We start from the raw sequence: 25,242 nt of genomic DNA, 5'->3' as shown, positions 1-25,242 counted from the left end.
GTAGCCATCCTAAAAGGCAGTATCGACCCTCTAACGAGCCTTGCCACATGACTTAAAAAGCCAAAATTTTAATTTGCATACACTGTTTCTGGGTACTGCCCCTCGTCAGTACACATCGTGAAAAGTGGCTTGGCTAGGTTACAGGCGTCTAATCAGGATCTTTCTGCGGATTCCGCTGCGGTTTGCCACCTATTCCCTTGTCCAGGTGTCAAACCGCAGGTCATTTTACCTGCAAATCCGCAGCGTGTGCACATAGCCTAAAGGTGTGCAGGTCATAGGAAGCTGAATAACATGATACTTTATCTGTGATCTGACATCTTAGTCCAGGGAAATCCATGTTTTTAATATGTTCAGGGCTATGGGATGGACACAAATCTGCATAAGAAATCGGCCTGTTTTTAATAAAGAGGGGTGTCACCAGTGTGAGACATGTAGGAACATAGAACTGAACTTTGAAAGGAGGTAAACACATTTACTGCAGTTCTCACAACTCTGCTGTATTGTATTGGCTCCTGTGAGATTAAGCCTGCAGATGTGTCAGGTATACTCACACACAGCTCTGCAGTGAGATCAGGAGAGCGGCAGCCATCACACAACACTTACCTTTCATTTACAATAATCTCTGGAGGCAAATTCTCATGCAGATCAGTGTCCGGCCCATATATAAAAACCGTGAATTTCTCTGGAATAAAAACATTGGATCACAGATATCAGGTATCATTTTACTCAGCTTCCTATGACGTAAATGTCCATATAGATGACTTAGGAGGGATAATCCTACTGACTGATTCCCTTTAAAGCGTAGTTTCACTATTTATTCAACCTCAGAGTTTTTCTGAAATTTCATCTAATCTGAATTTGGGTTACTGCAACTGCAATTTTTATGCCTCTCAAGTGAAAGTAAGCTAAAGCAAGTCTGTGTAGTAGAGAGGGGCAGTGTATTATACAGCAGACAGAACTTCCTGTGACCACAAACACAAAACATGGGCAGACAAAAACAAAAGATAAAAGTAGTAAATCACACCAAACAAAAATTACTTTCCAAGGTGTTTTTTTTTTAATTTTTGCACATACAGGTCAGATAATATATTAATGTTTTCTTCTGGTGATCTTTTATAGAACAGACATAAAACATGATCAATTTAAAAGGCACTCAAGGATTCATATGACAGCTTCAAGCCGCCCATACTGGCACTCAGACATTTGCACATTACATCCTGAAATGCAAAAATTTTATTTTTCGAGCCACTAGGATGAACGGGAGATCTCTGACGAACATATCCACACGAACAAGCAAAGGTCTGGCACTGGTCAAATACTTTGAGGGAGACATATCCACATCCCTGTGGTTAATCACTTGGTAAAATATATTTAAGGCTACGTTCACATGTAGCGGAACTCTCGCGGAAGTTACCGCGAGAATTCCGGAATGCCATTCCGCGGGAAAATCACATTTTAAATTCCCATGATTTTCCCGCAGAAAAACTAGCGATTTGCAAGCATAATTAGCTTGCAGAATGCTAGCGTTTTCCAAGCAATCTGGAGCATCGCTTGGAGAACTGATTGACAGGTTGGTCACACTCGTCAAACATAGTGTTTGACAAGTGTGACCAACTTTTTACTACTGATGCTGCCTATGCGGCATCAGTAGTAAAAGACAAAATGTAAAAAATAAAAAAAATATTGGTAGTCTCACCTTCCGGCGTCCCACGCAGCCTTCCCGCCTCTCTCCACGCTCCCAGTCATCCTTTGTGCGAATGACCGCGAGACATCGTGCTCTCGTGAGATCTTGACGTCATCGCGGTCATTCTCGCAAAGGATTACTGGGACCGGGAGGGTGGGGAGAGGCGGGAAGGCTGCGCGGGATGCCGGAAGGTGAGAATAACTATTTTTTATTTTAATTCTATTTTTTACAGGGATATGGTGCCCAGAGCCTGGAGGACAGTCTCCTCTCCTCCAGACCGTGGGTACCATCTGCAAATGTTCTGCTTACTTTTTGCATGGTGTGCACAGCCACATGCGGGAAGTAAGCGGAACGATGCAATCCTATGAGTGCGGGATCACCGCGATTCCGCTAAATTAATGAGCATGCTGCGTTTTTTACCGTGAAGCAATTCTGCTGCGGAAAAAAAAGCAGCATTAGCACAGCATCGCGGAATCCCATAGGTTTGCATGGGATGCTTATTTTTTGCATTTTTGCGGCAAAACCGCCGCGAAAACACCGCCACGTGTGAACTCAGCCTCACAGTTAGTATGGAATATGGAGGACTAGCAGAATACAAGGTTTTACACATTTACCCACAATAAGAGTCAGTATATGCATTGCAATAATAATCTGTTGTGCTTGAGGACATGTGCATTTGTAACCTATTGAACAACTCTGTGGTGTGAAGGATTCTCCACCGATGGTAGAAGCTTCTACACGCTCACTATACATATCCCAGGTATTGAACATTTATAGAATTGTGCCGTTTGTGATGAATGGCAGAAATGGTGTGTTTTGCCGCCCCATTTGTCGTTAATGTGTACCCGCTTTTGCATCTTTAAATAATCCTATGTCCAATAAGAAATATCAGTACAAAGATCAAGTGCACAAGTCCGTTAGAGGAGGGGGTAATGGACCCTAATATCTTATGGCTAAGGTTTCAGAAAAAGTATTGGTATCCAGCTCCAGTTAAAAGTAGAATACTTTATAATAAACAATTAAAAATCGACTTCATGATGATGACACAACAAGACATGGTGAGACAGATGTTAAAGCATGGAGTCGATTATTAATGGTTTATAACAAAGGATTTCACTTTTTACTGGAGCTGGATACCGCCACTTTTTCTGAATTTTCCTACATCTGGTCAGTACGAATGTATAAACTCCTACATCATATTGTCGCAACAAATGAGCTGGCATCCTTTCTTCTTCAGTATAATGCCAGTTTCGCATGTCGCACACTCACAGTCTGAGTGTGGACTGACCGCGAATCTCCTCACCCGAGCTCAACAGCCTCATACATGTGACACCAGCCTAGGTTCTGGAAACTATATAAAATCTCATTTTCCAAAACTAGTGCCCCTCATGCATGGGAGGTGGTATTGCAACTCATCAAAAACTAGTGGATGATAAAAGATTGGCACCTGTGCTTTTTGGGCAATTAGTATTGCTGTTCAGCTCTACTCAGGAAGGGACATGAGCTGTAACCCCCGGGCTCGACCATGTACAACCATGGTGCTTATCTGACAAAAAGTGGTTTTTATTTATTGCACTGAGACCATGTGTAATAGGGTACAGGATTGCCGGAGAGCTAAAATCTGTGCAATTTTTTTTTTGTTGTTGTTAGGTCTACAAATCCTAAAAGGAATAATTTAGTAAATGGTACAAAACAGAAAATATTGGTTACAGCACACAAGGCCCTTTGGTCATGTAGAGAATCTGGCCTCTGCTGGAGAAACACAACATTTTTCTGTACTAGAAAGAAATGTAGCATTTTCAGTGTAAAGGCAAGTTATCACCGGACCTTGTGTGCAGTTATTGGGGCAAATGATACATGAACCAAGCTCACCAGCTGAAGAACACAGTATTATACCCTTAAGGGGGTCTCCGGGCCGAGCGCTAAAATGGATAAAAGAAAAAAATATAAAAATTACAAAATAACTTTAATTAGCAAATCACAATTATTTTCTCTAGGGGAGGTAGTCACTAAAGTACATTTAAACGGCCACCATCGTTTTACACTGATTGAGAGGTAGTCAGGACAGGAAGCAGAGCCTGTGGAGTAAGAAGCCTCCTGACGGTACATGGTGCAGGTCACAGCAGCAGCGTAGCATTCAGATAGGATAGACAGCAGTGTGAGCATGTGCAATCTGACTTAGTGCACATGCTCGCACCTACCCCATTACACTCTAATAAAAGGGTAACCATCTAAATGTCCTACAAATACTAACACTGGCCTAAGCAAGTGTCATTTGCTACTTGAAGGCATTTAGGAACCTATTGTTTAATGACTTTTATTCTATCCCAGGAAAACCCTGTAAAGGATGCTTCTTTACAAACCTTGTGTGTTGCTCGTAACATATTAGACAAAGTTGTAGACTAAGTTCATAATTCTAAGAGAAAGTAGTAGCTTAAAAGGGGTTGTCGAGTCCGAATCGATAAGTCCGCAGTTCACTTGAATGCACCAAGGGCACACACTGTGCACTGCGAGGTCCACAGGTTTCTGAGCCAGGATCGGGGGTACGTATGAGTACATAGCTCTCAGCCTGTGGGCACGGCCCGCTCCAAACACTTGTATTGTGCGAGGCCACACCTCATCTAGGGGCAGGGCTGGCCAGTGGGCATGGCCAACTACAGAGCGCAACCATGCTCCATACAAGTGCAGTATTATAACTCATACATATCTTCTGGTCCTGGGTTTAAAACTGTGATGGCAGACTTAACTATTGGGACTGGACAACCCCTTTAAAGAAAGCCTGTTATATGCTGCCCAGGCTATGGCATTTCAGAGAAAAACACTTTTCATATGCTCCAGGGACTGTGCTGTGCACTAGTAGTACAGGCAGGTCTCCTGAACCAACAGGCCTCTGCCTATACAGGCAGCAGTAAGGAAGAAGCCGCCGGGGATCCACCAGTCTGACTATTCGACAGAGCGGCTCGGTCAGCAACAAATACATTTTTCTCCGAAACGTTGCAGCATTTCAGAGTCAAACATACCTGGCTGAGCTAATACTAACAGTGAATGATACATTTTGGATCAGAAAGCACGTATCAGCTGACGGGTTCATGATAATGGACACCGGTGAACCTTACACGATTCTAATACACAGAATACAACAATAACCTCAAGAAGTGTACTATGTTACTCCCTGTGTTGGGGGATGGGTGTTGCTGGCTCTAAAGCATTCAGATGTAGTTTAGGCTACTTTCACACTAGCGTCGCGCAACGGCCGTCACCCTGCGTCGGGGCGACGTACCGTCGCACGTTGTGAAAGTTGTGCACAACGGGGGCAGCGGATGCAGTTTTTCAACGCATCCGCTGCCCCATTGTAATGTCCGGGGAGGAGGGGGCGGAGTTTCAGCCGCACATGCGTGGTCGAAAATGGCGGAGACAACGCACCAAAAAACGTTACATGTACCGTTTGAGTGCATCGCGGCCGCCAATACACGACTCATCCGTCGCACGATGGATGCGACGTGTGCCCATACATCGCTAATGTAAGTCTATGGATAAAAAACGCATCCTGCGGGCAACTTTGCAGGATGCGTTTTTTCTCCAAAACGACGCATTGCGACGTACGTCGGCCAATGCTAGTGTGAAAGTAGCCTAAAATGCATATTTGGGGCTAAAAAGCAGCAGAAAAAAAATGCAGCAACAACAGACTTCTTGGATTATTGCATTTTTGCAGTGTTTTTTTCCCTGAATTTTGGGTGCAGAGTTGAAGCAGCGTTTTGTTTTATTTTTTTCTACACACAAAAAAAGTTTTGATTCTGCCCTACATTGTTTCTTACAGGCTCTTCCTAAAAGCCTATAGGGAAGAAAATGCTCCAAAAAATGCCAAGTTCACCATCAGGGGATGCACTGCAGATACAAGTTTTCATGAAATTACATCTGCTTTACTTGGAACGATTTAAAGCAGATTTTCAGCATGAAAAAAAAAAAAAGCGCCATTTGTGTTTCTTGGGAAAATGGGCTAATGTTAGTGATTGGGCTCAGGCAGGCAGTGCACGCATTTCAGGTAGCAGACATTGGAGCAATAGCCACAGACAGGCAAAGTGGATTTGTGAATCTGTATTTCATAGGGAACCTTTCACCAGGTTTTACGACCCCGTCTGGGAGTAGCATGATATAGAGCTAGAGACCCAGATTCCAACAATGTGTTATTTACTGGGCTGCTTGCTGTAGTTTTTATAAAATCATTGTTTTATCAGCAGGAGATCACTATAGAACTCAAGCCGGTAAACAGGTAATTCAACCCCGACATCACTGATTGGCAGCTTTCTGACTATGCACAGTGGTGTGGGCGGGATCATACAGAGCTCCACCTTCCAAGAACTGAAAGATTTGCAGCAGAGAAAGTAGTTTATCAAATACAGCACCCAGTAAAGTAAATGACATTGCTGGAATCCAGATCTTGGCCCCTACATCATGCTACTCATATGGGGTTGCAAAAACCTGGAGACAGATTCTCTTCAGTGCAATTTGAAACGTAGATATGGAGTCAAATTCGCTACAACATAAGCCCATTAATACTGAACATCAATTCTGTATAAGGAACAATGTAGAAAAGGGAGTTGACACCCCATTTACATCCATTTTTGCACTGTATTTGTATTCTAGTTAATGGAATTTCGTTATTATCTTGGCCTCCTATGTAACCTCCAATCTGCCAGACCGAATGAGATGCCATCCAGGTCTGGATATGTGACTTGCTTGTAGTGGTCGCACTACTCTGGGCGATAGTGATGCAACCCGAAATCGCTTGTGTTGTGCTGTGCCGTAGCAGCGATATCTAGCAATCTTTGGCCAAGCGGCAAGTGTCACAATTAAAGTTGCCATGTAGCCCTTGTCTAAGTTGAGGGAGCACTTGAGCAAAATGAAACATTCAATAAAAGATCCAGATACGTGCCCATTAATGAATCTGACCATCAGTCAACTGTCGTGTACTACTGCCAGGAACGATACTCCGGTACAAAGCCGACCTTCACTTGTCAACATTTATACCATTTTTTGTGGTGTAAATTATGATGTTTGTCAAAAATATTTGACCATTTTCAAGCTTTGATCACTATGTAAAAGTTGCTGCAGCTGGAACAAATGGTGGAAAAACTAAAAAAAAAAAAACTTGCAACTTTTCAATTATTTATCCAGAAAACTAGCAAAAAATTATCTGATAAATCATGCTAAGTGTTAGGGCCAAAGTACACAGGCATATATGATACTATGCAGTGAAATCTGATGACTATTAATGAGAGAACTAAACAGAACCGGAACGATAGTTTTGCAGGGCCAGAGCTTTTGTACCACCTTCCCCCCCGTCTGAACAGTTGACGTTCAGAATCTGTGTGATTAGTATAATCAAGGTTATATGCTACTATGTCCACTTCAACATTTATATATGTTAAAGACTCAATAGTTTCAAAAGGGGTTATCTGAGACTTTTTTTTAATGGGTCCAAGAACTTAGGCTATGATATATAAAGTCCCTCCTTAAAATATTGCATTTTATTAATACACCTTAAAATAGTCCAAAAAAAAAAAAAAGACAAACAATGCATATTCACAACGGATAGTAAATAAGTCACCTCGATATCGTACCTGTACTTAGCCTCAACCTAACAGCGGAGGTTAGCTCTCTAGGGAAGAGAAATGGTGTCCCCGCTGCTCAGCGGCTGTCCTGGAATGCCCTACTTGTCTCAATCCCAATACAACTTGACCACATGAATCAGAGGTGTTTTTATGCTCCAACAAACTGTCTATACGCAACCTAAGTATTGCAGCAAACAGTGGGTGAGATATACACCAATACAAATATAGAACAGGATATAAAAGTTGGCAATAATGGGGTGTACTAGATTGCCCTACCAACTCAATTCTCCCTGCCAGCAGAGGTTGGCACCCTACTCAACATTGGAGCCACCACTCCTCAGCAGCGGTCCCTTGGATGCCCTATAGTGCCCTAAATCACCACCTTATAGGCAACTTTTAAACAAACAGGGCCCAATATGCCACTAAATTTTATCTTATTGATAACACTGAGCCCAAGAATTTACCAGCATGTAGTCAATAACCTGCCTTTTTGTTCCCAACGCCGACTCCAAGCAGTCAGACCGCTCATGGAACTGCTCCGCTTCCGCTCGGTTGATGGGGTGTGAATGCAGATGTCATGCTGATCGACAGCTGGAGCCCCACTGCATAACTGCAGGAAGGTGGCCGTCAATCAGCATGACATCAGCAGTCACACCAACAAAGACAAAGCAGCCTGGAAGCGGAAGAGCTGCTCTGCATGGAAAACAGGTAGATATTATAGAATCTGCCAGGTTGCATGCACAAGTGGCAGGTATCATGCGCTAGTCATTAGGTCTACCTTTGGACTAGTAAGAAAATTAAATATTTTGGCAACACATCTCCAGCCAGCCTCAGCTTATTGGTACAGAAAAAAGCAGATGTTGATTAAGCCCATTAACTAGAGGTGAAAAGTGCTACGCTAGAGCATCCAATCTGAGTTTTCAGCCTGGTCTCCCCCCTCCAAAAAAAAAAAAAAAAAATTATTATTATATATCCATCCATCCCTTGATTTTCTCATTTACATGTTCATTATATAGTGAATTTCATGTGGTTTGTTACTCTGTATGTACTAGGCCTATCAGAGTGGAGCATTATCCACAAATTAAGGTGTTTCTCTGATTGGATCCAATCCAGTTCTGGCACTCAATGACCGCTCATATGAACCATATAGACTTGGTGGATAAGGATTCCTGATCGTAGATTGAATGTAGAAAAATATCCACTTATCTGAATAATGCACCCGAGAGCTGATATACATAAACCAATTCCATTTTTTTTTTTTTTTTTTAAACCAACTGTTACATCAGGGCTTTAATATCACCTATGCATAGAGAGGTTAGCATTGTACAAGAATAAAGGATTTAGTTGAAAGTATAGAAAGGAGAAAGCAATGAGTTTGGCATCATACAGACTGATAGCCCGTGCGACTTTTCTGCCGTCCAATTAGGTAGGATATAAAGACAAGTATTATCAGAAATACAAGAACAGCCCCCACCACGATTGGAATAAGAAAGCTCAGATCAGAGTCAGCAAAGCAATCTTCAGCTGTTGGGGAAAAAGAGAAGAAAACATGAGAAGCCATATAAGGGCCCATCCTATTCTTAAACTGTACAAACACTAAACCCCCCCCCCCCCCCCCCAAAAAAAAAGCACAGAAGGGACAACAGATCTCAAATATTGCATGAAAACAATGTCTTCTGAACATATAAAAAGTTTGTGTGTACCGTGGCAGTCCAACCACCTGCTAAATTCATGGGGTCAACCGCACCAGAAGAGACCAGTTTGGGTGATTTCTCTATAAGCTGATCTGATATCTTGTGACTATACCTTCATGGTAACATTATATATTAGAAATGAATATGGTGGGAAAAACTGCCTTAAAGGGTAGTTACTCGTGATGATAGAATGCGCTCAGATAAGGGGTTATCCGAGCATACTCGTGTGCTAACCGAAGGTCTTCAGCGTGCTCAAATAAATATTAGCGTGCCCACGGCTTTTCGACAGCTGCAACAAATGCATGGCTTGTCAAACAGCCGGGAGACATGCAGCTGCGGGGACTCGAACATAGTATTCAAGCGCGCTGAAGACACTCTGATAGCACATGAGCATGCTCAGATAACACCTTATCCCCGCACGTTCACTCATCACTAGTAACTACATTAACCCAGATGTGTTTCTTTCTGCACCTGCAGCCAACAATGAAGGTCAGTTAAGATGCAAAATAAAGTCTCTGGCATCTTTTCAGTGTATATAAATGATTGGCCCCGTCATGATGCATCAAGCGGCAGGACTTGGTTTGAACAGTCCTTATGTAAGGACAGAGACCCTTTGAATTTTTTCCCCATTGTTGCCATGCAGTGTCAGGCTCAAGTCCGACCAAGGACAGCATCTGCATGGAGACCCTTCAGTCCGAGTGCAGAGACCGATCCATGTGGGGACTGTTAACGTACAGTTGCGACCTTATTCATACAATTCAGGGACAATGCACTTTTCTAAGAAAAAAATGAAAGTATTTACTGAAACAGACATTTCAGGAGAGCAGACAACCCTCAAAAGTGGCATCATGGTATAGTAATTAAAGAAAATTTACGTAAATTAACATTTTAACAAAAATTTGGAACATATATAAATTACACATTCCAAATAGTAAACTAGCATTGGAGCAGTGTTCATATATCATAATACAAAGATAATTAATACATACATTCCCATACAGAGGTGGTATCGGACATGATGAAATACAGTACAATCAGTAGAAGAAAATAAGCTTGCATTGAGGTTACCGGCAAAATTAAAGCTTAAAGGCCAACGTAAGCCGTCAAGTCAGTTCTGATATTTTGCACCGTGCAAATATTTCCAGCACCAATATCAACTCTTAGAATCCTTAAAAGTGTTCATATCCAGCTGAATGCCGATTCCTGAGACCAATGAAATAAGCCACCATCACTAGGACTACAAGGACTCCCAAAGCTGCTCCCACGACTATTGGAACTGTGAAGTTCTGATCTGCAAAGCAATCTTCCGCTATGTGGAGGACATAGAACAAAAGAAGAAAAAAAAAAAAAAAAAAAAAAGGCTCACATTTATGAGGAAGGGTTAAAAGTTAAAGAAAAAAAAGCCACCCCAAAAACGACAAATTTGAGGGCACGAGTAGTGTCCTTCTGTGACATCTTGTACTGTTTTCACCTTTCAGATGATTCACAATCCATACTGTCTCTATAGATCATACTTCCGAGGAGGATTAGTTGTAGTGACAATCAAGGTCTCGTATTCCCTTCTCAGTAATTTAAAATCTAGATCCATTTAATATTACTGGTTGCACATGCTCTCTAACAGTCACACAGAGCTGATCCCATTGTGATCAATAGGGGTCCCTGCAATCATGCATTATCATAATTTTTATCAAATCTATGTACGTGACCTACGATTGCCGAGTCTGCCATTGATCAACCACACAAGTGTGCCTCCTTTCTTGTGAAGTGTTAATAGAGCAGTGGTCGCACATGCTCACTAATGGTCTATCAAATACATTTAAAAGGGAATCTGTCAGCTGGATTTTGTCATTTAATCTGAGAGCAGCATAATATAGGGCAAGAGCAGCAGATTCCAGGATGCAATCATTTACTAGGCAGTGCTGCTTTGTTTCATTACAATCAATGTTTTATCAGCAGGAGATTAACATTACACGGCTACAGAAATACCGCAAGTCCCAGCTCACCGTAATAGATATCCTTAGGTGTTCAGAGCACAGGCAAAGCTGTGTCAAGGTGTGGAACAATCACAAAACAGAAGAAAATCCACAACGAACTTGTGAACAAACTTCTTTCTATATTCACCAAAAGTACTCAGCAGAGGGTAAAACATCAGCGTTGTAAGTTACAGGATATGCGACGCATTTCAGATGGCTACACACCCTTAATCATGATGATTGCTGCCCGATAATCAGGCTATTTTGTGTAACCCCACCTCCACCACTGGCTGGCAGCAATTTTACTTCAGCAAATCACTTATGTATCTCATACTATCCTTATTGAAAAATTTACCAAGTATGGGCTTGACAAGGCTACGGTTAGGTGGATTAATAACTGGCTCATTGATAGTACTCAGTGGTATTAAAATGGTTGCACATGCAATTGGAAGTGTTTCAAGTGGGGGTACCACAAGGGTCTGTCCTGGCCCCAGTGTTCAATATTTTTATAAGTGATCTAGATAAGGGAACTGAAGGTAAACTAATCAAATTTGCAGATGATGCAAAGGTAGAAAGGATAGCTAACAGAGAAGACAGAAAGGATCTAGATAAGCTGGAACAATGGGCAGCAACTAATAGAATGGTATTTAGCAGGAAGAAATGCAAGATTCTACATCTGGGCAAAGAAATCGAAAATTACATCTACAGAATGGGAGGAATAGAACTAAGCAACAGCACGTGTGAAAGACTTAGGTATACTAATAGATCACAGACTGCACATCAGTCAACAGTGTGATGCAGCAGCATTAAAGGCTAACAGCTCTAGGATGTATTAAGAGAAGCATAGCGTCCAGATCACCCTCAATCATTCAACCATAAGTGATAAACCCATCTAACAATACATAATGATTGATCAGCCAAGGGTGGCATTAAAACCCAATACCATTGTCCACAAGTTCTGGTCCGATCAATTTTTATTACGCCTAATGCAGGGGTCCTCTGGGTCGGGATTCACTGTGTAACATATGGATCTTTGGTGTTTTTGACTCTTAGTATCATGACTAGTGCAAGGCCTAAGGTGGTAATACATAAGTGTACACCCATAGCATTCATTTTAATGGATTCTCTACTTAAAAAGGGGTTGTTCACAGCTGGACAACCATTTAAAAGGACCTGGAAAAAACCAAACACTTTTCCTCTTGGCATCCACGAGTGATCTCATGACAAACAATATCACAGGAGTGTTGTGGCGAGCAGCGGTTTCTTATCTGTTCAAGTGACTTTATTTTAGGTCACAAGTTTGGTGGTGGAACGCTGGGCTCGGGGCAGAGGGGCATGTGAATAGACCGGTCCATCAGCATCCTAAGAACAGTTTTCTGAAGCGTCATCTCTGCTTAAACAGGATCATCCATACTGGAATTTGCCAAACTGTAAAAGGTAAGAGCCACTATGTGATGTTTACCGACAATGATGCTACTCCACTTCCTCAGCTAATAAAGGCTCTAAAGAAAAACACTAAAATAATTTACATCCAACATTTTAATCACTCGGTTTTATTGTTTGGTTATAAAATCAAATCATATATAATCAAATTTAACCAGACCAAAATCTTACATACAAAGACGAACACTACATACAGAAGCACACGGACATTATTCATTTTTTTTTGTTAAATATATTTTATTACAGAAGGAAATCAACAGTAGTTAGTTTATACTTTTGGGTTGACCATTGTAAAAGATTATACACGATTCCAATGAACACTGACTCGGGGTGTGAATGTAGCATTGGTGCACGTGTGCGACCAGCTCCCAGTCACTTCTATAAGACTGACCAAAAGGCAAAATCTGTCAGCCCCATAGGAGAGTAGCGCGATGAGCAAGCATGTACAGCGATGCTACATTTACCCCATTTTCCGATCAGTGGGGGTCCCAAAAATGAGACCAACATTCAACTCTATAGCAGCTACAGTCAGGTGATAAACACATATGTATTGGGCAGCCAATTTAAAAGGAACTTGTAGAAAGTCGTATCTGATCTGCAGGCAGGATGTTATCGAGCAGGAGGAGCGGGTCAGATCGATCTACACCCTTGTTGGGAAAGCTTCAGTAAACATTGCATATCATTCATTTAAATCCTTGGTGTCGTAGCATAGGAGTCCAGTGGGCGGTCCTACTCCATGACTAACAACAATCTCTGCAGCACAGTTATATAGGGAAGACTGTCAATCACTGTTTAGTACCACCCACTGGACTCCTATGCACACAGACCATGATGTCAATGAATAAAATACAAGTTATATACATGTTTGTTGGAAGAGATTCGGTATTCTGCTCATCTTCTCCATCCCAAGATGTGACTGCATGTACAACGTGACAGATTCCCTTTAACCATAGGCCGAGACCTCCTGTCACAGGACATGGCTTTGGTTTCTTTACATGGTCAACTATTCAAGAGGCAATTTTAAAAAGATTCAAAGATGAAGACCGTGGTAAAGAATTGATTAAATATGCGCTTCAGCGTAAACCAGTGACGCAATGCTCACATCACACTTGACCCTACATTCGTGGCTTATATCCAAACTCCTGCAAAACAAAATTTGGGTGCGTGGACTGAGAGGGCCCACTGATGGCAATGATGCAAATGGCATCACAGAGTGCTCCGTGTTGAGCCTGGCAGCGAGACGCAGTCCAAACCTCCGTTCTGAGGGGTTTGGACATAAGCCACGAAGGACTCATTGAACGTATGGTAAAACATGATGTGAACACTGACTAAAGCACTGGGTCAGTTTAACAATTCAAGTCTGGAGGGGTTAAGGGTGTACTAAAGTGTTACCAAAAATATTTTACCTAAAATATTTTGTTTTGAAAATTAGATAGCAACATATCAGAAGTATACATATTCACACAAAGGAAAAAACAGAAATCCCAAACAAAAAGTTACATAATCATAACACAACGTGCCTCCTTCATCAGCCATCTATGGGTAAATGCATGAGTAACGGAGATGCTGCAGACCATAGAAAATCTGCAGCAGGTTACAGTACTAGCTGTGTGGATGAGATCGGAACAGATCTAAAAAATAAAAAAAATCTGCATCATATGGATAAGTGTGTAGCATGGCAATTTCTAGGGTGGCCTGTCACTAGTGATGAGTGAACGTGCTTGAATAAAGGTATTATGTGAGCATGCTTGTGTGCCAACAGGGTCTTCGGTGTGCTCTAACACCATGTTCGAGTCCCTGCAGCTGCATGTCTCGTGGCTGTTCGACAGCAGCAACACATGCAGGGATTGCCAAAAACAGTCAGTCCAGGAAGGTGTTGCAGCTGTTAAACAAAGCACCCGAGTATGCTCAGATAATTCCTCATCGAGCACGTTCGCTCACTGTTAACCCCTTTCAAAGCAGGGAGTGAACTCTAAGTAACAAGCCACCAATTCACAGATCTCCTGCCAGATTTGTGATCCATTTTATCTAAAAAATGTGCACCCACTAGCAGAAAACACCAGCCTTTGTTTTTCAACCTATCATAGATCAGCTTTGATTTTTTTTTTTTTTTTTTTTTTTTTTTTTTAAGATGCTCATTAAAAATGTGATTGCTTGCCAAGTGCAAAGATATTTTTCCGTTAGACCCCGATATCAGAAATCCTATGTTCTCGAAAGCTTCTTGAATCCTGGACTTGGATGAGGGTCCGTACTGGTGGATTCAATTTAATACTCTTTTTATGGGTCCAATGTCCTCTATATCTGGTAGTGGTATAGGGCTATTTATTTGGGGATACTGTGCAACTTGCTAATTAACTTGAAGGCTTATTTTTCTGTAAAAGCAGGGGTCCAGTTTGCCCATCTTGGTGGTCACCATGAGTCGCCTTCTTACCCTATGCGATGTCTACATTTGGAGTAAAACAGAAGCCGCTGCAAAACTGAACATGGTCAGCACTAAAGAAAACCAATGACAGGCTTCCCTTTTATTTTAGCAGCACTAGAGGAGAATTTTAATCACACGAGAGAAAGGACTCCGACTACCTGTAACGCGGGTACATGTCGGCATCACAGAACACAATTTGAGAAAGTCAATAGTGGGGAAGACATGTTGCAGATTGCACCAGCTTCAAAAAGTGCAAAATCAGAGGTGAGCGCGGCAACAATTACAGGGTCTGATATCCGGCATAGGTTTTTCTTCTACCAATTAAGTAAGCAATGACAATAATGACAACCAGGCCTGCAAGCGCAGCACCAATTATGATTGGAATTACAATGGAGTCGGTGTCAAGGAAACATTCAGAAGCTGTAGATGAGGGAAAAAAAAGAAATTAAAAAAAAAAAAATGGGTGAAAAAATAAATTCTAAAATAAATGAAGTATAAATAAGTCAAACCAAAAAGCCGGATTCACACATCCATGTTTCATGGTCCAATGCACTAACTGGCCGGGGAGTCTCCTGACCCCATTGTTACAGCTTTAATAACACACAACGTCTTCAAATTCAGGTCAGAATATCTGCAGCCGATACAGATAGCGAAACCCAGATGTGTGAACCCAGCCCAATACACAACATATTAAGAAAATCCCATGCTTTGATCAGACGTGGCATCACAAGGACAAGTTATAAACCAGATCTGGCTCACCAGTCATTAACATGGAGAAAAAGGAAAACCTTATTAGGAGCTACTACTAATTGTGGTTACATTTTCTAGAATTTCAGGGGTTGCAGTGGAAACCAGTACAGATTGGGAACCAAAATTCCATATTTTACAACTTTTAAATATTCACTATAGCCAAAAGATACCGCATACACCATGTGATAAAATGCTCGGATTTACAGTGACGGATCACCTGTAGGCACATTTCATGCCAGCAACAAAATTACTGATAATAGAAATTCGGCTTGATGGGGGCTGCACTCTGGGACACGGCATTTCTAGGATTCCCCGAATGCAAGCAGGCATTCCAATTTTTGGGCACCATATGAACAGTGTTGTGTGCCTGTCTTTTACCTACTGGCACAGGTTTCCAATATTTTATTTTAAACAAGAAAGGAACCTTTAATAAATGGTTCAGAATCCGACTCTTTGAAGTGTCATCACATCAGTATGGTTTACAGAAAGTGGTTTACAGGGGCTTCAAAAAGGTATGTGGTGCAGAGCCATAAATTTCATTTTTAGATTCATAAATATAAACAGCAAATATATTAAATAACATGCCACGTTACTACAGCAGGGTATTAAGAAATGTATGGGATAAGTCACAGACACACAAAGGCTATGTATACAGGCTACGTTACCTGTATCCATACTGCACCTGAAGTATGGGCGACTCATGTGTGCCCACAATTTAAATAGGTTGTCCACTATTACATTGATAGCCCAGCCATCAATGTCTGATCAGTTGGGGTATGGCACCCCCGTCGATTAGAAGTTATCAGTGGTGGCTTACGCCCAGAAGTACTAGCGGAGCTGGCTGTATAATTATAGCGGCTGCCACAGGGTACTGCACATCCGCCTCCTATTCAAATCTATATGAGATTGATGTGCAATAACTAGCCAGAGCCGTTACACGTAGAAATCCAGATCTGCAAATACTTACCGCCACCAGCTAATCGGCAGGCGTTGGACCCCAGCTGATCACACATAGATCACCTATCCTAAGAACAGGCCATCAATGTAAAATTAGTGAACGCTTTAAGCCAGTTGATAGATTTATATAGAAATCGGTGCACAAACTTGAGCCAGGTTTTATTCCACAGGTATTGTCCTCCAAACACTGATGTAACTAAGGCCTCATTCAGACCATCAGCGATTTTTCTTGTACGCAAAGAGAGTCAGGATTTTATCAACTTTTTGAATCAGATTTTCCAGGCGTTTTCCACATGGGCAGCCAGAGCACAAATCAGCACATCACTTGCGCTATACTACTCCAGAGGTTATATACCCACTGCTATCAGCGCTGTCTCCACTCCCTATACCAGTGACCCTGGAGGTCTCTTCTCTGAAGCCCTACAGTGCACAGCTGCCTGCTCTAAATTTGGACGGTTCTGTCCATATACGCTTCCCAGACGCCAGCTTCTTAACACATTCACAGGCTATCCAGACTCTTTGTCCTCTTTGGCTAGCATTTAAAGGATTTATCTGTTTCAGTAAACAAGATTGTTCTGAATGAAGGTCCTATAGTGGACCAAAAACCCTTTCTGTCTGGGTGCACAAAATAAAAAGTATCTGAATATTTCACACATTGAGTGCCAAGATTTGTGTCATTTTGAATCAGATTTTCATTAGTGTGTAAAAAAACAAAACAAAAAAAAAACCCTCACTGCACATGTACTCAATCGAGCTGTTCCCATATGTACAAAAAAAGCATAGAAAACGTATGCAAGAATGGGGACCAAGAGCAAGAAAAAAAAAATCATAGAAAGTGACCTCACTTCTAACATGGACATATACAGCGATTTTGTTTTGTTTTTTCTGGGATATAAACCCTTGTGCAAGAGTTGGACTGCAGTCTGACATTAGGTGGCAAATGGGGACAAACTGTTATTTCTTCCATGTTCACTTCTTCCAAGTGAAACAAATGCTCTGAATGACAGAACATCTAATTGCAGCACCTGCAGATATTGGCGCTCTGCATGGAGCCATTCTCCAATATCCTCCACCTTCATTACACAACTATACTTATATGGAAAGTGTTCTCTCCTATCCTGATTGCTGATGGTCTAACTGCTAGGACCCCCGGCTCATCCCAAGAACTGCGGTGCCCAGTCTGAAAGCAGCCGAGGTCAAACATATGCAACTCCACTCATCAACTACGGGACTGCTGAAGACAGACGAGTCCAGATGGGACATGGTAGAGCCCCATTATCGGGATCGCTCACTAGTTTAATTAGTAATCCAATTAACAAAAATGATCCATCTGCTTACTCAACTAGGAAAATTGAGGGGGCTCCTATTAGGGGTCTCTAACTTTACACATAACGCGCTGGTTTCAGCGCCATTACCTTTCACGGATACAGTTATCTACTCCGAGCAGCAGTACAGGCCAATAGTGTTGTCACAGTTTGGGCACACGTCCTTACCTTCATCATATGTTGCATTGTGAACACCAAAGGGCTGAACCCTCACTTCAAATGTGTTAATGGAAAGGTCGGAGGATACAATGAGGAGCTGCTCCTTGTGGCAGAGGTAGGACTTCCCCACCGACGCTTCCCAGAAGCTCAGGTTATTGTTTGATATATGAGAAATTCCTGTAATGCAAGACATAATATAACATTGCAGAATGAATACCAGTCATGGCAACGCTACGAAAAACTGAGGCTGAGCCAAACAAGATCAGCTTGTAAGGATGTGTGCCATGTAATGCATCCCAAGCACACGCTATTGGAAAGCCAAAGACCCAACAGTGTCTACTGCAATCATCACTCATTAAGATATTAAAGACTTTCCTTTGGTTTACAGTTAGTCGCCTAACAGACAGCTACCATTGTAGTCCAGCTTCTAAGTGCTACAATGAAGCTGGGTGGGACTAGGAGGTAACCAGTGCACTCCAGTAATAACTCCAGTTTCAGAGCAGCACTTACAAGCTCAATAGAAAAGAACTTGACAGCACTGCACATGTCTGTTGCCTAGCCAGTAAAATGTAAATAATTAAGGAGCAGAGACTTTTGGAAAAAAAAAAAAAAAAAAAAAAAAAATCACAGCTCAACAATACCCATGGAAATAACCCTTAAAGTTCTACACATAAGAATATACTCGCCTGTTCCATTCGCAACAGTGACATTAACTTCATGGAGATAAAAGTTTTTCTGCCGCTGATAGAGAAAGAAGCGCAGATCAGCATATTTGGAAAGCCATCAATGGTTATGCTTTCATAATCGGGTTAAAGGGAAGCTCAGATCATTTAACGATTGTCAACACTATGTACTCGATTCAGAAATTTAAAAAAAAAAAAGTGCAAGTTGCTGAAAAACTTACAAGTAAGAAGGAAAATTCCAAGATAGTGTCAGTGTCAGTGTCGTTGAGCCTCAAAAGAGCGCTTTCATTGCCACAGCTTCCTGAGCTGATGGTATCATTAGGGTTAATATTAAACACCTTCCAAACATTCTAGAAAGACAGAAATTAATGACAAGTAAGCCTACAGAATATCACTTCTAAATAGTCAGGAGTATAAAATGGGCATTCAAAATCTGATCACTGAGAAGACTGCTTTCCCATGTGAGATTAAGGATATGCGCAAACTTCATTACCATGTTTTACTTCCCTCTCTCCCAAACACTACCAGCAGTGTCATTTCAATCCTCAGTTTACCCCTCTTTAGAAGCTGCTTTCAACTGCTGCTCAATAAGTTCCGCCCGCAGATTAAACAGCATTAGCGGACAGCTCGGTTCTCTCTAAAAAAGACCAATTTGTTTAGAGGACATATTTCCTTTAACGTCTCCCAGTACACCATATATTGGTTGCGTATAGAGCGCCATACACAGTGGGTGCCAGCAACATCTTCTGCACAATGCCTTGAAACCCCAAAAAACAATGGTGGAATTGAAGTTTTATATACCCTACTTTGCTTCTATTTTTTTTTTTTAAATTTATACTGAAAAAAGAACTTTTATTTAGCTTTGGTCATGGCTTTAGGAAGTTGGGGAAAAAAAAAAAACAAAAACAAAAAAAAAAAAAACATTTTCCCAGTCATGGGGGTGTCGGCAATCACCTTGACACATTACTTCTAGAGCATCACTTACAATCACTGGTGTGTTCAGCAGTGTCTATGGCACATTCGGTGGCAGAGTGGGTGCAAATATTTTTGGGAAGGAGAATCAGTACCATACATGTGCCTGGAGTGGTTTCCGCAGCATAGGCACAGATTCTCGCATTCAGATGTATGACAAATGTTTGCACCAAATCTGCAGTTCAAAAGTACATTAAAATTCCCAAGTCAAGCAGAATACAGGTCCAACTGAAGAATGACAGTCTTACATGTTCACCAACAGACACCGAGGCATTAAGCTGCAGACCCATGGAAGCCATCAGACACGTCTCATTGCCACTTAGGACAGAATAGTTGCCAGGGCTGGGTTTATCCTCAGGTTTGGGCGTTGGTTTTGGAGTGGGTGTAGTAGTTGGGGTGTGGGTCGTTGGGAGGTCCTCACTGCAGTGGAACTCTGAAATAATTGGAGAACAGGCAGAGTGTTATTTGAGGGTAAGACATTAAATATACAGCGGCCTAATATTTATTGTGTAATCCCCCTTGTGCAGAGTCCAGAACACCTACGATGCCGTCCCGTGGTATCTATATATAGCTATAAATTGCTGTGATCTCCCTAGTGGTCCGGCTAACCTGCGCTGCTGGCGGCTGACAATACCCCCTTCTTACCTAGCTTGCAGGAAGAGTATTAGTTATATGGTCACAGTACAGGCGGCTTCCTTCGAAGGAAGGTCATTTCTATTGGTTGCTCTACAGTATGCAATCACTAAACCGACACCTGGCTGTACAGGGATGTCTGAGCATGTGTGTACTGTGGTGTACACAACAAACACTAGGTGGCGCTGTAATGTCCTCTTCAGATCAGGTATTTGGGAAACAGTGGTCTTTATCATCATCTATGGCAGGAAAATTCTTTAACCCCTTCGATTTTTCATTTTTTACTCCCCTTCTTTCCATAGCCATAACTTTTTTATTTTTCCGGCAATACAGCCAAGTGAGGGCTTATTTTTTGCGGGACGAGTTGGACTTTTGAACGACACCATTGGTTTTACCACGTTGTGTACTTGAAAACAGGAAGAAAATTCCAAGTGCGGTGAAATTGCAAAAAAAGTGCAATCCCACACTTTGTTTGGCTTTTTTGCTAGGTTCACTAGATGCTTAAACTGACCTGCCATTATGATTGTCCAGGTCACTACGAGTTCATAGACACCAAACATGTCTAGGTTCTCTTATCTATGTGGTGAAAAAAAAAAATTCAAACTTTGATAAAAAAAAAAAAAAAAAAAAAAAAAAAAAAAGAAAATTGCGCAATTTTCTGATACCCATAGCGTCTCCAATTTTCGTGACCTGGGGTCAGGTGAGGGCTTATTTTTTGCGTGCCGGGCTGACGTTTTTAATGATACCATATTTGTGCAGATACATTCTTTTTATTGCCCATTATTGCATTTTAATGCAATGTCGCAGCAACCAAAAAAAACGTAATTCTGGCGTTAATTTTTTTCTCGCTACGCTGTTTAGCCATCAGGTTACTGTTTTATTTTGATTGGGGCAAAAGGGCGTGTGATTTGAACATTTTTTTCTTAAATTTTTTTTTTTTTTTTTTTTACACTTTTGGTATGCTTCAATAGGAGGCTAGAAGCATGCACAACTCGATTGGCTCTGCTACATATAGGAGATGAACAGATTGCCCATATCTAGCAGATTTACTGCATTGCTTTGAGCTCCGGCCACCGGGCGGTGCTCAAAGCAATGTGCCTGCAACAACCATAGAGGTCTCTGAGACCTCTGGTTGTCAAGGCAACGCAACGCCGACCCCCCGATCACGTGACGGGGTCGGCGATGATCTCACTTCCGGCCCGACAGGCAGAAGTACTAGTTAAATGCCCGTTTAACTAGTTAATAGGCGTGGGCGGATAGCGATTCCACTCACGCCTATTGGGGGCACATGTCAGCTGTTCATAACAGCTGACATGTCGTGGCTTTGAGGTGGGCTCACCGCCGGAGCCCACCTCAAAGCAGGGGATCCTTACCGATGACTACTATTCCGTCATCCGTAAGGAAGAGGTTAAGGGACTCCATCGCTCATTCTTGATTTTTCCTGCATAACCCATAGATGCTCAAGTCAGTAGCAGGTGTATGACGCAGGCTCATGGACTGATCCCGCACCATACTCGGCAAATAATAGCTTCTGCGGGACGATAAAAGTTCGAGTCGACTTCCAATACGCATCAACGGCCACAACTACAGAAGTTTTTTGGAGATTCTCTGACCCAGCTGTCTAGCCATCAGTGCGGCCCTCGATATTTGTACATCTTCAAGAACTGAGCGTATGTTCCATGTCTAACACTCCCCACACCTCGACAGGTGCATTTGAAACAAGGCAATCATTGTTATTCACTTCTCGCATTTGTGGTTTTCAAGGAGATACCATAAACTGCACGTGACCAGAACTATGCCCAACCTAATGTGCAATGACTGCATGATGTGGTTTCAGTGGGTGTCTATGTGCCATCTGATCCATGCTGCTGTAAGTCGGATTCCTTGATACACACATGTACAGCCATAGGACATGCTGCAGTGTTTCGGGGGGGGGGGGGGGGGGGGAGGAGAACAGTCCGTGTGCCTACAAAAGTAATGTATATGAGAAAAGAAGCCACGTAATCATTCACAGTACTTGCTGTTACAATTCTGCTCCTGAGATGCCACATGTGGTGAGGTGACCTCCAGCTACAGAACCTGTCAATCAAACCCTGCATGCACCCACCTAACCCTGGAGAAGCCGCACAGTTTGTGGGGTCCTTTATGCTCCACCTGAGTCTTCTGGTCCTCCCTAGTCTGAGTGTGGATACAGGATGCCACTACATATTGGCATTAAGTGGTTTTAAATTTTTGTTCTTGGATTTTCTATTCACATTATTAAAGATACAGTATTTTTTGTACAGGGGGTCCCAAATATTTTGTAGCCTGGGAGGGTGGGGGTTCTATATACTATGTGCCATGATTCAGGCTTGCGGCACCCTTCTTGGTATTTGGTGCCCGTCCACACTTAGGTTTTTTCCATTGTAATGTAGGAATCAGACAGGCTTGTGCTTCCCTTGGTTTAACAAAATGGTACAAACCAGACAAAAAAAAACAAAAAAAAACACTGATTTAATAGCACCATGAGCAATAGAATAGTCAATGCACTTACCCCTTATTACCATCACATCCTGGGCATATGCCAAGAGGGAAACATTCCAGTAGTCTTGTACTACATTTTCTGCGATGATGTCTTTATGTTGGAAACACGTGTAGGTGGCATTAATTGGTATTGGATCATTAACAGACTTTGCTGTAGTTAAAAGCCCTGGGGAAAAAAAAGCAAACTCATGAGCAAGTGTTCCCTACGGATCAAAAATTAAAAAACAAAACAGTTTTCAGAGCACTTTTGATCATTTCCAGGCAGATAATAGCCAAGAGAACTTGCATTTTGCATCTTGCGAAATCCCACTGATAACAATACTTGCTATATTGTCAACAAAGCCAGTCCGCCTGCTGCTCCCAACCAGGGCTGTGGAGTCAGAGCCCATTTTGGTGGAGTCGGAGTCATGGAAATTGAGGAGGCAGAGGTTTGGATGAACGACTCCACAGCCTTGGCAGGGCTGTGGAATCAGTTGTCGGACTTGGAGTCATGGAAATTTAGGAGTCTGAGTGAGAGGTTTGGCTTACCGACTCCACAGCCCTGCTCCCAGCTCCAGGGCTTTGACACTTGGACGCCATATACAAAACAAAGTATTTAGGATAAAGGAATGACAGCCAAATTGATATAATATAGGGACTAGTGATGGGCAAGTAGCATCGTTGCTTGGGTTTTTCCGAGCATGCTCGGGTGTCCTCCGAGTATTTTGGCGTGCTCGGTGATTTTAGTTGTCATCGCCTCAGCTGCATGATTTGCGACTTGTAGACAGGCTGAATACATGTGGGAATTCCCTAACAATCAGGCATTCCACACATGTATTCCAGCTGTCTAACAGTCGCAAATCATGCAGATATGACTACGAAAACTAAGTCTACGAGCACGCCAAAATACTCGGAGACCACCCGATCAACAAGTATACTCGCTCATCACTAATAGGGACCTTAACCATACAGAGGACCTTTCACTAAATTTTCCATGCTGAATGTTAAACACTGTGATCTTGCAGAAATATTAGCAATCAAAGTATTGGCACATAATTTAAGTCCAAGAGGGTGTTAACACAGATATCTACTTGTACAGAGAGAGAAGCACACTTCCACAGTGGAAAGTGTCTGATAACACCCACTTGGACTTAAAAACACTTCACTGGGATTGTGCACTCCCCTCCCTGTACAAGGTGCTATCTGATAATGAGTTAAAACCCGCTTGAACTTAAGTTATGTGCCAATATCTTCGCAACAGAGGTGAAATTAAGCTTTCTTTTAATCTGCTCTTCAACCGCTGTTACATCCTGTGAGGAGCTCAACATGACAAATTTGGTGAAAGGTGCCCTTGCTTGTTGTAGGGAAAGGGGGACTGACAAATCTGCCCTCCCATCCACCCACTTCCAGAACAGTTTTCCTGGCGAGACTCAAGGTTTCCTGTACAATAATTCACCATTAATACATTTTATTTCTATAGCACCAACATATTCCACAGCACTTCACATTTCAGAGGCGACATGTACAGACGATAGACATTACAGCATAATAATCACATAGATCATAACAAATACCAATAGGAATGAGGGCCCTGCTCGCAAGCTTACAGTCTATGAAGTACACCATTAGCAATTGTCGCTAATACCTATATACACTACCGTTCAAAAGTTTGGGGTCACCCAGACAATTGTGTTTTCCATGAAAACTCACTTTTATCAATCACATGAGTTGCCAAATTAATTTAAAATCTAGTCCAGACACTGACAAGGTTCGAAAGATTTTTTTTTTTTTTTTTATTTGAAATAAATTTTCTCCTTCAAACTTTGCTTTCGTCTAGGAATGCTCCCTTTGCAGCAATTACAGCATTGCAGACCTTTGGCATTGTAGCAGTTAATTTCCTGAGGTAATCTGGAGAAATTTCACCCCATGCTTCCAGAAGCCCCTCCCACAAGTTGGTTTGGCTTGATGGGCACTTTCTGCATACCATACAGTCAAGCTGCTCCCACAACAGCTCAATGGGGTTGAGATCTGGTGACTGCGCTGGCTACTCAAATTACAGACAGAATACCAGCTGCCTGCTTCTTCCCTAAATAGTTCTTGCATAATTTGGAGGTGTGCTTTGGGTCATTGTCCAGTTGTAGGATGAAATTGGCTCCAATCAAGCGCTGTCCACAGGGTATGGCATGGCATTGCAAAATAGAGTGATAGCCTTCCTTATTCAAAATCCCTTTTACCTTGTACAAATCTCCCACTTTACCAGCACCAAAGCAACCCCAGACCATCACATTACCTCCACCATGCTTGACAGATAGCGTCAGGCATTCTTCCAGAATATTTTCAGTTCTGCGTCTCACAAATGTTCTGTGATCCAAACACCTCAAACTTGGATTCGTCTGTCCATAACACCTTTTTCCAATATTCCTATGTCCAATG

General features: G+C 42.1%; 1 protein-coding gene across 3 annotated transcripts in view; it reads right to left on the bottom strand.

The window, feature by feature from the left end:
• Nucleotides 1-1,034: 1,034 nt before the first annotated feature.
• LAMP2 (lysosomal associated membrane protein 2) overlaps nucleotides 1,035-25,242 on the bottom strand; it is a 55,577-nt gene continuing 31,369 nt past the window's right edge. Inside the window, exons 4-9 of one of the 3 annotated variants that reach the window (XM_073547585.1) lie at nucleotides 22,841-22,996; nucleotides 19,923-20,107; nucleotides 18,924-19,052; nucleotides 18,706-18,760; nucleotides 18,029-18,196; nucleotides 1,035-8,820 (exon numbers count right to left, since the gene is read on the bottom strand). In XM_073547585.1, the coding sequence (XP_073403686.1) occupies nucleotides 8,678-8,820; nucleotides 18,029-18,196; nucleotides 18,706-18,760; nucleotides 18,924-19,052; nucleotides 19,923-20,107; nucleotides 22,841-22,996 (836 nt within the window). In that variant the 3' untranslated portion in view covers nucleotides 1,035-8,677. Of the gene's footprint in view, nucleotides 8,821-9,763; nucleotides 10,300-12,496; nucleotides 15,249-18,028; nucleotides 18,197-18,705; nucleotides 18,761-18,923; nucleotides 19,053-19,922; nucleotides 20,108-22,840; nucleotides 22,997-25,242 lie in introns of those variants that run through there. The other 2 variants (XM_073547589.1, XM_073547586.1) reach the window with 2 other exon arrangements.

This window comes from Dendrobates tinctorius, unplaced genomic scaffold (genome assembly GCF_039654945.1).
Source record: "Dendrobates tinctorius isolate UK_male_01 unplaced genomic scaffold, ASM3965494v1 ptg000154l, whole genome shotgun sequence".
Lineage (NCBI taxonomy): Eukaryota > Metazoa > Chordata > Amphibia > Anura > Dendrobatidae > Dendrobates > Dendrobates tinctorius.
Note: the sequence above shows the minus strand (reverse complement) of the source record. Positions and strands in the feature narration are given on the sequence as shown.